The sequence below is a fragment of the Pristiophorus japonicus genome, chromosome 2 (genome assembly GCF_044704955.1).
Source record: "Pristiophorus japonicus isolate sPriJap1 chromosome 2, sPriJap1.hap1, whole genome shotgun sequence".
Classification (NCBI taxonomy): domain Eukaryota; kingdom Metazoa; phylum Chordata; class Chondrichthyes; family Pristiophoridae; genus Pristiophorus; species Pristiophorus japonicus.
Window position 1 is genome coordinate 353,516,234 of NC_091978.1, and position 14,084 is coordinate 353,530,317.

The 14,084-nt window shown below is 49.2% G+C and overlaps 1 protein-coding gene across 2 annotated transcripts in view; it reads left to right on the forward strand.

Annotated features, from left to right (window-relative positions):
- The window catches only part of pomk (protein O-mannose kinase), a 36,621-nt gene extending 24,976 nt beyond the window's left edge, over positions 1-11,645 (forward strand). For both annotated transcript variants that reach the window (XM_070865935.1, XM_070865944.1), the window contains exon 3: positions 10,793-11,645. In XM_070865935.1, coding sequence (XP_070722036.1) covers positions 10,793-11,578 — 786 coding nt within the window. In that variant the 3' untranslated portion in view covers positions 11,579-11,645. The remainder of the gene's footprint in view (positions 1-10,792) is intronic.
- The last annotated feature ends 2,439 nt before the right edge of the window (positions 11,646-14,084 follow it).

Genomic DNA, 14,084 nt, shown 5'->3' on the forward strand with positions numbered 1-14,084 from the left:
TAAAGGAGGAGAGGTGGTGAGGTATGGTATAGGCAGGGTCCAGAGTTGGAAGAAGGCAAAGTTCTCTGTCAGTTGTAGGCAATGTTCCCTCTAATTTTTGTTTGGGTTCGTGGCCCCTTTAATGGGCTGTGTGGCCCATTCAAATGTCCGAACATGCGCAGATTTTCCATTCAAAAGCCAGTGACTGTACTGTGCAGGACATCCAGACCACAGCGCAGCCCCACAACTTAATGGAAACATTGGTTGTGTTATTTATGTAACTATGTAATACTTGCCACTAGAGGGCACGACTATTGGAGTCCTAATGGTCACCTGCACACAACTGCAGGGCCAGTATAAAAGGTTGGCTGCCATGTTGTTAGGCAGTTGTAATAAAGAAGACTAAGGTCACACTAAGTTTAGCTCACAGTACTCAGCCTCGTGGAGTTTTTCTATACACAACAATTGAAGACGAGTAACAGAATACGAACCTTCATGCAACCATGGCTGCCGTTGAAATATTAGAGTGATTCGTAGTGGGTGATGATTGGGAAGCCTTCGTCAAGCGTCTCGACCAGTACTTTGTGGCCAACAAGCTGGAAGGAGACACTAACGCGGTCAAGCGCAGGGCTGTTCTCCTCACCGTCTGTGGGCCTAAAATATACGGCCTTATCAAGAATCAGCTCCCACCGACAAAACCAACGGAGAAGGAATATACAGAGTTGTGTACGCTGGTTCGGGACCCATCGAAGCTCACCGGCAAGTACTGTGCATAAAATGACGTCGCTAGCAGGCTGAACTGCATATGGCAGGGCCTATACATCTGCGGCTGCAAGACCTGTGATGACTCAGAGTCTGCCATCGGGGGTGAATGTGAATCCATTAGCACCATGTTGGCATGGCGGGGGTAATCATCGGGCCCATCAATGTCGATTCAAACACTACATGTGCAAAGGCTACGCAACAATGGGGCACCTCCAGCGAATGTGCAAACGTGCTGCGACTCACCACGTGGCAGAGGATGATCGATCCGGCACGGATCACGCAGCACAGGCAACTCAACCCGAGGAAGAAGTGTATGGGGTACATACCTTCACCACCAAGAGCCCTCCTATAATGCTGATAATCAAATTAAATGGAGTTCCAGTATCCATGGAGTTGGACACGGGTGCGAGTCAGTCAATAATGAGCCAGAAGGCTTTCGAGAAACTGTGTGGCATTAAGGCACAAAGGCCCAAACTGAGCCCGATTAATGCAAAGCTGCATAGCTACACCAAAGAGCTCATACCAGTCATTGGAAGTGCGGCAGTGAAGGTATCGTATGATGGAGCTGTGCATGACCTATCATTGTGGATTGTTCCAGGCAAAGGCTCAATGCTGTGCGGCAGAAGCTGGCTAGAAAAGATTAGATGGAATTGAAACGACGTCAAAGCACTATCTTCAGTGGATGACGCCTCGTGTGCTCAAGTGCTGAGCAAGTTCCCTCGCTATTCGAACCAGGCATCAACAACTTCACAGGTGCCAAGGTACAGATCTATCTAGGCCCCGATGCACGGCCTGTCCATCACAAGGCTCGGGCGGTTCCGTACATGATGAGGGAGAAAGTCGAGATCGAACTGGACAGACTCCAATGCGAATGAATCATATCGCCAGTTGAGTTCAACGAGTGGGCCAGTCCAATTGTTCTGATGTTGAAAAGCGATGGCACGGTCAGAATCTGCGGAGACTACAAGGTAACGATTAACTGAGTCTCACTACAGGACCAGTACCTGCTGCTCAAGGCAAATGACCTGTTCGCAACATTAGCGGGGGGGGGGGGGGGAAGTCGTTCACCAAGTTGGACCTAACTCAGGCTGAAACGCTACAATTGTGTTTTCCTGACGCCAGAAGTCGAATTTTTGGAGAGAAAGATTGCAGCAGACGGCATCAGGCCCATGGACTCAAAAACAGAGGCCATCAAGAATGCCCCCAGACCACAGAATGTGACAGAGCTGCGTTCGTTTCTGGGACTCCTCAACTATTTCAGTAACTTTCTACCCGGGTTGAGCAAGTTGTTAGAGCCTTTGCACATGTTGCTATGTAAGGGTGACGACTGGGTTTGAGGCAAATCTCAAGACACAGCCTTCGAGAAGGCCAGGAACCTGCTATGTTCAAATAAGTTACTTGTACACTATGACCCATGTAAACGTTTAGTGCTAGCTTGTGACGCCTCATCGTATGGGGTCAGCTGTGTGTATCAGGCAACCTCCAACCGGTTGCATACGCATCTAGAAGTCTGTCTAAGGCTGAGAGAGCCATAGTATGGTCGAGAAAGAGGCGTTAGCATGTGTATATGGGGTTAAGAAAATGCACCAATACCTATTTGGACTTCAGTTTGAGCTTGAAACTGACCAGAAGCCGCTCATTTCGCTGTTTTCAGAGAGCAAGGGTATAAGCAGCAATGCTTCGTCCCGCATCGAAAGATGGACACTAACATTATCCGCTTATGACTATGTTATCCACCACAGACTAGGCACTGAAAACTGTGCCGATGCTCTCAGTCGGCTACCATTACCCACCACCGGGGTTGAAATGGTGCAGCCCGCAGACTTGCTACTAGTCATGGATGCTTTTGAGAGCAAGGGGTCACCCATCACGGCTCGCCAGATCAGGACCTGGACCAGCCGGGATCCTGTGCTATCATTCGTAAAGAGTTGCGTCCTAAATGGGAACTGGTCGGCCGTTCCCAGGGAAATGCAAAATGAAATTAAGCCGTTTCACCGACGCAAAGATGAAATGTACACCTGTCATGTACTCAACTATCATTGTAACCCATGTATAAGCTGACCTAAGTTGTACACCTTGAGAACATTGATCACAATGGGGTGAACTTGTGGGAGACACTTCTAACCTGGACTTTCAGGTATAGAAGGGGAAGCTCCACCCACCTACATCACTTGAGGTCTTGGTAATAAAGGTAACTGGTCACAGAGTGACCTTCTCTCAAGTATGGGCCTCGTGTGCATTTATACTGTGTAGTAAGGACATATCATTGGCGACGAGAAACTGGGATTTAAACCACGCAAGCATGGCCACTAGCAGCACAGAAGATAGGTACTGTGTTGGTGATGATTGGGACGACTTTATTGAGAGACTACAGCAATGTTTTGTCAGTAAGGAATGGTTGGGACAGGATTCGGCCGACAAACGCAGGGCTCATCTCCTGACGGTTTGTGGATCCAGAACATACTCCCTGATGAAGGACCTTCTAGCACCAGAGAAGCCGGCGGACAAGACGTTCGAAGAGCTCAGTAAGTTGATCAGGGAACACCTTAAACCGGCAAGCAGCATGCACATGGCGAGACACCAGTTTTACACGCACCGGCGGCGAGAAGGGCAAAGCGTTCCAGACTTCGTGGCAGACCTCCGGCGACTGGCGAGCCTATGTAAGTTCCCAGATGCATGCAGAGTGGAGATGGTGCGAGACTTTTTTATTGAGGGCATAGGACATGCTGAGGTTTTCAGGAAACTGATTGAGACCAAAGACTTGACCTTGGAAGCAGCAGCTCTGATCGCCCAGACATTTATCTCAGGGGAGGAAGAGACCAGAATGATGTATGACAAAAATCTTGGCTCAAATGCGACAAACGACCAGGGAGTCAACATTGTTAACGCGGCACACAGTTCTCTCGGCAGACAAGGGCACTCGGACATGCCCCAGCATGCAGTCGAACCCAAAGGGGGAATTCAACAGAGACAATGGCTAGCTGAACAGCGATTCATGCCATCGCAATGGACAATGCGGCCAGTAATGGGGCCATCAACACCTGTTAATGGTGCGCTTAAGGATAGTTACAGAGACAGTCAGAGACGATCGACTGGTAATGGACCTTTTGTTTCCAACAACAGGGCCTCCAGCTCATGCTGGAGGTGTGGAGGCAAACACCCAGCCAGAGCTTGCAGGTATCAGCAATATACCTGCAGAAACTGCAACGTCAGCGGTCACTTGGCGCATATGTGCAGGAAGCCTGCAGCCAGGTTGATGTATGAGGAGGACGGGCCCGATGTAAGCCCTACGAGGCCAAATGAATACTGGGGGAAATCACTGGAAGCTAAAGTTCAGCGAGTTCATGTGGAGCACATATGCAGTTCATATACCAGGACGCCACCAATAATGATGAAGGTGCTCCTCAATGGCATCCCAGTATTAATGGAGCTAGACACGGGGACCAGCCAGTCCCTGATGAGTATCAAACAGTTCGAAAGGTTGTGGGTGTCCAAGGCCAGGAGGCCAAAATTATTGCCGATTGACGCACAGCTACGGACATATACAAAGGAGATCATTCCGGTGCTAGGCAGCGCCACGGTAGTCGTGACCCACAAAGATTCTGAGAACAGGTTGCCACTCTGGATTGTCCCGGGGGACGGTCCCGCACTACTGGGGAGGAGTTGATTTGCTGTCATGAACTGGTAATGGGGCGATGTCAATACAATTTCTTCTATGGAGCGAGTATCATGCTCACAGGTCCTGGACAAATTTGACTCATTATTTCAACCTGGCATTGGCACTTTCATGGGGGCCAAGGTAGTGATTCACATAAACCCGGACGCCAGGCCAGTACACCACAAGGCCAGAGCGGTGCCGTACGTGATGCGGGAAAAGATAAAATGCGAATTGGACCACCTGCTGAGGGAAGGCATCATCTCGCCAGTCGAATTCAGTGACTGGGCGAGCCCGATCGTGCTGGTGCTCAAAGCGGATGGGTCGGTCAGGATATGTGGCGATTACAAGGCCACCATAAATTGGGTGTCAAGACCAGTACCCGCTACCGAGAACGGAGGACCTCTTTGCCACGCTATCCAGTGGCAAACTTTTTTCAAAATTGGACCTGACCTCAGCTTACATGACCCGGGAGCTGGCAAGTGAGTCGAAGAAGCCGACCACCATCACGACACACAAGTGGTTGTTTGAGTATAACAGATATCCTTTCGGGATTCGTTCGGCCACCACGATCTTTCAGCGGAATATGGAAAGCCTCCTCAAGTCGATTCCAAGGACGGTGGTTTTTCAAGACGACATCCTCATCACGAGTCACGATACTGAAGAACACCTCCACAACCTGGAGGAGGTGCTACGCAGACTGGACCAGGTAGGGCTGCGACTGAAAAAGGCGAAGTGCATCTTCTTAGCTCCAGAGGTAAAATTCCTGGGGAGGAGGGGAGCAGCAGACGGGATCAGACCTACTACGTCCAAAACGGAAGCAATCCAGAGAGCACCCAGACCCTGTAACACGACGGAGCTGCATTTGTTCCTGCGGCTCCTGAACTATTTTGGTAACTTTCTTCCCAAATTGAGCACGCTGCTAGAGCCGCTACACATGCTCCTACACAAAGGTCGCGATTGGATCTGGAGGGACAGCCAGGAAAGGGCTTTTGATAGAGCACGTAATTTGTTATGCTCCAACAAATTGTTAACATTATATGACCCGTGTAAGAAACTTGTTTTAACGTGCGATGCGTCGTCCTATGGGGTCGGGTGTGTGTTGCAGCATGTGAATGTCAATGGTCAATTACAGCTTATGCCTCCAGAAGTCTGTCCCAGGTAGAAAGAGGCTACAGGATGGTAGAAAAGGAAGCGCTAGCATGTGTATATGCAGTAAAAAAAAATGCACCAGTACCTGTTTGGCAGGAAATTTGAGTTGGAAACAGATCACAAACCCCTAATGTCCCTTTTGGCTCTCAACAAGGCCATAAATGCAAATGCATCGGCCCGCATACAGAGGTGGGCACTTACATTAGCCACCTATGACTACACAATTCGGCACAGACCAGGCACTGAAAACTGCGCCGATGCACTCAGCAGGCTCCCACTAGCCACCACTGAGGGGGCAACTGAACATGATGCTGAGATGGTCATGGCTGTTGAAGCTTTCGAAAGCAAAGGTTCACCTGTGACAGCCCGTCAGATTAAAGTCTGGACAAATAAAGACCTGCTACTGTCTTTAGTTAAGAAATGTGTCCTGAATGGGGACTGGGCAACCACGTGCGGGGTATGCCCTGAGGAATTTAAACCGTTTCATAGGCGCAAGGATGAACTCTCGATTCAGGCCGATTGCTTACTGTGGGGAAAATGAGTGATCATGCCCCAGATGGGCAGAGAGGTGTTTATCAGAGAACTTCACAATGAGCACCCGGGCATTGTCATGATGAAGGCAATTGTCAGGTCACACGTTTGGTGGCCAGGGATAGATGCAGACCTGGAAATTTGTGCTCGCAGGTGCAACACGTGTGCTCAGCTGGGCAACGCACCCAGGGAAGCCCCCCTTAGCCCCTGGTCCTGGCCCGCCAAGCCATGGTCACGCATCCATGTGGACTACGCGGGTCCTTTCATGGTAAAAATGTTTTTGGTTGTAGTAGATGCCTACTCCAAATGGATTGAATGTGCCATTTTAAATTCAAGCACATCCTCTGCCACGGTAGAAAGTCTACGGGCAATGTTTGCCACCCATGGTCTACCGGATGTCTTGGTCAGCGACAATGGCCCGTGCTTCACAAGCACTGAATTCCAGGACTTCATGGCAGGCAATGGAATCAACCAGGTCAGAACGGCACCGTTAAAGCCGGCTTCAAACAGCCAGGTGGAACGAGCAGTGCAGATAATCAAACAGGATGCTCAGGATCCAAGGGGGTTCCCTACAAAGCCGTTTATCACTCCTCCTGCTGGCCAATAGATCCCGACCACACTCGCTCACAGGGGTTCCAGCCGCAGAGCTGCTAATGAAAAGGATGCTCAAAACCAGGTTATCCCTTATACACCCCACCATGAAAGAAATTGTTGAGAGCAGGTGTCAGTCACAATGGCTCCAAGTTTCCACACGATAAAAAACGGGCGCCCCTCCGAGCTGGGCGCCCGTTTTTCGCGCCGAAAACGGCGCCGGAAAAAAAACGTGCGATTCTGGAGCGCCCTGCAGCTGCATGTCTGCTTGGCGTGGCGCCCAGGGGGGGCGGAGCCTACCACTCGCGCCGATTTTGTAAGTGGGAGGGGGCGGGTACCATTTAAATTAGTTTTTTTCCTGCCGGCAACCCTGCGCGTGCGCGTTGGAGCGTTTGCGCACGCGCAGTGTGAAGGAAACATTGGCACTCGGCCATTTTTGTAGTTCTTTGTAGCTGTTTAATTTTTGAACATTTTTTAATAAAAGCACATTGCCATCAGCACTGAGGCTTCTTGCAGCAGTCGTTTCCCGACGGCCTCCTCCCCCCCCCTGCCGTCGGGAAATGGCTGCTGAACTTGTGAGGCTTCCTGCAGCCTTCTCACTGTCTCCTCCCCCCCCCCCCCCCCCCCCCGCGGGAACGAACGGCTGCCTCAACTTGTGAGGCTTCCTGCACCATTCTCCCTGGCTGAAGCACTTTCACACAGGTAGGAAGATGGTTTATTTAATCTTTTCTTTGCTTATAAATTTTTATTCAGGTTGGATTTATTTGTATAATATTTGTATAAGTATAAATAAGGATTTATTATAGAATTTAATGACTTCCCCTCCCCCTCCCCCCCACCTCGTTCTGGACGCCTAATTTGTAACCTGCGCCTGATTTTTTAATGTGTAGACAAGGCTTTTTCAGTTCTACAAAAATCTTCACTTGCTCCATTCTAAGTTAGTTTGGAGTACTGTGGAAACTTTGAAATCAGGCGTCAGTGGCCGGACACGCCCCCTTTTGAAGAAAAAATTCTGTTCCAAAGTGGAACTGTTCTACCTGACTAGAACTGCAGAAAAAAAAATGTGGAGAATTGCGAATTCTAAGATAGTCCGTTCTCCACCAGTTGCTCCTAAAAATCAGGCGCAAATCATGTGGAAACTTGGGCCCAATGTGACTACCATGACAGGAATGCGAGGGCGCGATGTATTGATGTCAATGACCCTGTTTTTGTCCTTAATTACGCTGCAAGGCCCAAATGGCTTGCAGGCACTGTGATTGCCAAAGAGGGGAATAGGATTCCGGTAGTTAAACTTACCAATGGACAAATCTGCCGCAAACACATGAATCAAACTAAAAGGAGGTTCAGCAACCCCATAGAAGAAGCAGAGGAAGAACACGATGTAGAGTTCACTCCACCACAGGTGACCGAACACCGGAACCAAGTGGAGGAGAGCCTTGTCACTGTGGGCAGTCCGGACAGGCCTGAGTCACCGCAAACAGCAGGTACCCAGCGCCCAACAACCGGAGCCCCAACTCAGGCGCTCTACAAGGGAGCGTAAACCACCAGAGAGACTTAACCTGTGATCCCAATTAGACTTTTGGCGGGGAAGTGATGTCATGTATTCAATTATCATTGTAACTCATGTATAAGCTGACCTAAGTTGTACACCTTGAGAACATTGACCACAAGGGGGTGAACTTGTGGGAGACACTCCTAACCTGGACTTTCAGGTATAAAAGGGGAAGCTCCACCCACCTTCATCACTTGAGGTCTTGGTAATAAAGATAACTGGTCACAGAGTGACCTTCTCTCAAGTATGGGCCTCGTGTGCATTTATACTGTACAGTAAGGACATATCAACACCCAGTTGGATTGTCTCTTATAGGGTAATCGAGTGGTTTTGCCAAAAAAAGGCAGGGAAATGTTTATACGCGACCTACACAGTACCCACCCAGGCATTGTCATGATGAAGGCAATTGCCAGGTCGCATGTTTGGTGGCCCGGCATTGACTCGGACTTGGAGTCATGCGTGCATCAGTGCAACACTTGCTCGCAACTGAGCAATGCACCAAGGGAGGCTACACTGAGTCTGTGGTCATGGCCCTCCAAACCATGGTCCAGAATCCACATAGATTTTGCCGGCCCCTTTCTGGGAAAGGTGTTTTTAGTAGCAATGGACGCTTATTCCAAATGGATTGAATGCGTAATCATGTCATCCAGCAAGTACACAGCCACCATTGAAAGCCTCCAAGCCATGATCGCCACCCATCACTTGCCCGAAGTCCTTGCAGCGACAATGGAGGTGTTTCACCAGCTCGGAATTCAACGAGTTTATGACCCTCAATGGCATCAAGCATGTCAGGTCTGCTCCGTTTAAGCCCGCGTCTAATGATCAAGTGGAGCGGGCAGTCCAAACAATCAAGCAGAGCATGAAACGTGTGAGAGACAGCTCCCTGCAGACCCGCTTGTCTCGCTTTCTGCTCAGTTACCAGATGCAACCCCACTCGCTCACCGGGTTCCCCCGGCAAAATTGTTAATGAAGAGACTCTCCAAACCAGGCTCTCCCTAGTCCAACCGGATCTTAATGATCACATGGAAACCCGGCGACACCGGCAGAACATGTACCACGATCCCGCGGCTGTTTCACGTGACATTGATGTTAATGACCCTGTATTTGTCCTGAATTATGGTCATGGTCCCAAGTGGGTTGCTGGCACTGTTTTGGCCAAGGAAGGGAATAGAGTGTTTATAATCAAACTGTTAAATGGCCAAACGTGCAAAAAGCATTTCGATCAGACCAAATTGCGAATTACTGACAATCGGGAACGACTTGAAGAGGACATCACCATCGACGATCCACCAACACACATCCAACCAGCAATCGACCTCGCTGTCACTCACGAGGATGAACCCACCGTTCCTGACAGTCCGGTCAGACCAGCCGTGGTGTAGTACAGCAATGGTCCGACCAACTCACACACGCCAGGGTTTGAACTTAGATGATCAACCAGGGAGCGAAGGGCTCCGGATCGCCTCAACTTGTAAATAACTTGTATCTAAGACTTTGCGGGGGAGTGATGTTATGTATGTAACTATGTAATACTTGCCACCAGAGGGCGCGACTGTTGGGAGTCCTCATGGTCACCTGCACACACGTGCAGGGCCAGTATAAAAGGTTAGCTGCCATGTTGTTTAGGCACTCTGGAGTTGTAATAAAAAAGACTAAGGTCACAGTACTCAGCCTCGTGGAATTCTTCTATACATAACAGGTTGTGGGGCTGGAGGTTACAGAGAGAGGGAGGGGTGAGCCAGGGAGGGATTTGAACATGAGGATGAATCATTAGCCCATGATACTGCAGCTTTCCTGATACAATTAATAAGCCTCTAATGAGATCACTGCCCCATTGCCCCAGGTCCCTCTGGTGTTCAGAGGGACTTGGGTGTCCTTGTACACTAATCACTGAAAGTTAACATGCAGGTACAGCAAGCAATTAAGAAAGCAAATGGTATGTTGGCCTTTATTACAAAAGGATTTGAGTATATGAGTAAAGACGTCTTACTGCAATTATATAGGGCCCTGGTGAGACTGCACCTGGAGTATTGTGTACAGTTTTAGTCTCCTTATCTAAGGAAGGATATACTTGCCATTGAGGGAGTGCAACAAAGGTTCACCAGATTGATTCCTGGGATGGGGGGATTGTCCTATGAGGAGAGATTGAGTAGACTAGGCCTATATTCTCCAGAGTTTAGAAGAATGAGCGGTGATCTTATCAGAACATACAACATTTTTACAGGCTTGACAGGGTAGATGCAGGGAGTCTAGAACCATGGGTCACAGTCTCAGAATAAGGGGTCGGCCATTTAGGACTAAGATGAGGAGAAACTTATTAATCAGAGGGTGGTTAATCTTTGGAATTCTCTGCTCCAGAGGGCTGTGGAGGCTCAGTCATTGAGTATATTCAAGACAGAGATTGGTAGATTTTTGGATATGGGGAAAATGGAATTGAGGTAGAAGATCAGCCATGATCTTATTGAATGGCGCAGTAGACTCGAGGGGACAAATGGCCTACTCCTGCTCCTAATTCTTGTGTCATTAAGTGGCCTGTATATTGACCAATGCCTCCGTTTGCTCTGCAGGTATTCCTCGCACACTGGAGAGGAAACAAAGTGGCGCTCTCTCGACTTGCTGTTGCCGAATTCGGGGACGATTTCTTCCATGGATTGGAGATGCTGAAAGGCTTACAGAGTCCCTACGTGGTTAAGCTGCTGGGATACTGTGAAGAGGATCACACGATTCTCACAGAGTATCATCCCTTCGGATCGTTAATCAACGTTAATTCAGTGTTGGAGCAAGAGGGGCACCGCGGCTTTAACACCTGGAAACTGCGATTTCGTTTAGCTGTCGACTACGTGATGTTCCTGTTATATCTACACAACAGCCCTTTGGGGCCACGGGTTATGTGTGATTCCAATGACCTGAGGAAGAGCTTGTCCCAGTACCTGCTGACGACGGAGCTGCGCGTGATAGCGAACGACCTGGACGCTCTGCCGCTCGTCAATCGGAGCGCTGGCGTTTTGGTGAAGTGTGGTGCCCGGCAGTTGCAGGGTGACTTTGTGGCCCCCGAGCAGCTTTGGCCATTCGGCGACTCCCTTCCATTTTCTGATGACCTCATGCCTCCGTACGACGAGAAAACAGATATGTGGAAGGTTCCCGACGTTACGGACTTCCTGCTGGGGCAGGTCGAAGGAAGTGATGTCGTCAGGCTCCACCTGTTTCAATTGCATCAGGACTGCAAAAGAACGAAGGCCCAGCAAAGGCCTTCAGCGCTGATGGTTGTACAGACTTATAAAGCTGTTTATACTTCACTGGCACAGGAGTCAGAGCCGTTTGCTACTTACAGCGAAAGAGTACGCGATTTATAACAAGTGATGAGATTCTGTTCTTGTAGGAAGTTGTAACTTAACTTAAATAAAATCCCTTCTATATAAACTGACCCCCTTTGTCAATCTACAGACATCATGAGCAATCCAAAGTAAGGGCACCAGATAACACCTGCCTTCCTCTCCTCGGCTATGGGCAGATGGACTTTATCTGATTCAAAAAAGAAGCCAACACATATCAGGGCTCCAACTGTGCAGATCTGCTTGACTCTCCCGCAACTGCCAACCCCAGTGCCCATACCCAAAGACTCTTCTCTGAGTCAGAAGGTTGTGGGTTTGAGTCTCACTCCAGGGACTTGAGCACATAAATCTAGGCTGATACTCCAGTGCAGTGCTGAGGGCGTGCTGCATTGTCGGAGGTTCTGTTTTTTGGATGAAACGTTAAACCGAGGTCCCGTCTGCTCTCTCAGGTGGATGTAAAAGATCACATGGCACTATTTCAAAGAAGAGCAGGAGAGTTATCCCAGGTATCCTGGCTAATATTTGTTCCTCAATCAACATAACAAGAACAGTTTATATGGTCATTATCACTTTGCTGTCTGTGGGAGCTTGCTGTGCGCAAATTGACTGTTGCGTTGCCCCATTGTCTGTAAAGCGCTTTGAAATGTCCGGTGGTCATGAAAGGCACTATATAACTGTAAGTCTTTCTTTTACTGATCTCACCCTCAGAACTGCCCCACACTTTAGTGCATTTTTACCCTGGGCCCAGTTCCCCACTCCTACCTGACTGGTATCCCTTTCCCAGCGCTCCCTCACCCAAGTATATCCTCTCACAACTGCCACACCACAGAGCTCTCTCCCAGTGCACCCTTACCCTGGGACTTACCTGCTATTGCTATAATACCACTGGTACCTATTGCTCCCACATCACTATTGATCCCCTCTGCCTCTCATCCTACATCCCAGAACTTCCCCCTCATCCAGTGCTCAACAGCCCATTCCCACTCCCATTCCTTCATACAGGATTAAGAATGTGTGCAAACTGATATAAAACGCTGGCAGCATCTGTGGAGAGAGAAACCGAGTTAACGTTTCAGGTCGATACAAACAGTGTAGGGCAGTTCCTACACTGCCCATGGTGTATTGGAGGATAAACATAGAAAATACGTCACAGAAATATGTTCAACTCAATGAGTCTATGTCAGTGTTCATCCTCCACATGAGCAGTAATCCTGATCTCATTGTCCGCCCTTTTATAATATCACTTTATCCCCCTTTCCTTCACCAATCTATAACCTATTCTTAAATGTTGACATGGTCTCTGCTTCGATCATGAGCTCCAATAGGGGAAATGCAGTATTTTGAATCGACCCGCAGCCACACAGTTGGCAGGTTGCAGAGGACTTTGAAAATAATCTTCAGTTCTCTGAACTGTCCCTGCACCCCCTGGTTTGAAGGTGAGGGACACTCAGCATCCAGGCTCCCTGTCCCACTACTGACGCCCCACCCCGCCCTGTTGACGGCTTGCCCATGCTGACGTCACTCCACGGAAGCCCCACCCTTGCCCATGCCTCGTTCCCTGTCAACACCCCGCACTGGTCGACATCACCACAAAGAAGCCCCGCCCCCTGCCGCCGCTCCGCCCCCGGCCGACATCACCACTCAAGCCCCGCCCCGGCCGAGGCCACGGCCCCGGTTGACGTCACCATACACAAGCTCCGCCCCTGATGACGACCCGACCCTGGATGATAACATTTCTCTTGCCATTGTTGCGCCGTGAAGATTATGTCCGTTGTACTCCGTAGTGGACGGAATCCGCACTGTGACTCCAGGAGGAACTCCACAGCCACAGGGAGAAGACGGTTGAGGAGGATTCTACCGATGACTTTCCCAGTGGCCGACAGCAGGGGGACACAAGACTCCCAGAACTTCCACACAGCAAGCGATCCCCAGGTGGACAGAGGAAACATTACAAAGACACCCTTAAAGCCTCCTTGATAAAGTGCAACATCCCCACCGACACCTGGCCAAAGACTGCCCTAAGTGGAGTATGCTGAGCACCTCGAGTCTCATCTTTTTTAAAAAATATATTTTATTCATATAAAATTTTCACAATAAACTAGAAAATAGCTCAGTACCTTGCGGTCAGCAATTCCATACAATTCGTTTGGATGCTGACAGCAGTTCCATACAATGCACTCGCGTGGTACAGTTTGGTACAATCCGTAAATCACGTTACCTGTAGTACTGTGCAAATAAGGGTATTACATGGGGCAGATGAGAACAGGTTTACATTACATTCCAGGATACATTTCGATACCGATCACCAATCACGTTATATGTAACACTATGCAGATGAAAGCAGTACACGGAACGGATGGGGATACATTTACATTTCTTTACAAGTTACTAAACAGTGCAGAGACTTTCATTATACATGACACAACACAGGTGTTTTTCAGTACATGGTGCTCTATGTATACAAGCAGATTAACAAGTACAGCCCGAGGGGGGTCTGATTCCATCCCCTGGGTTTACCGTGACGGAG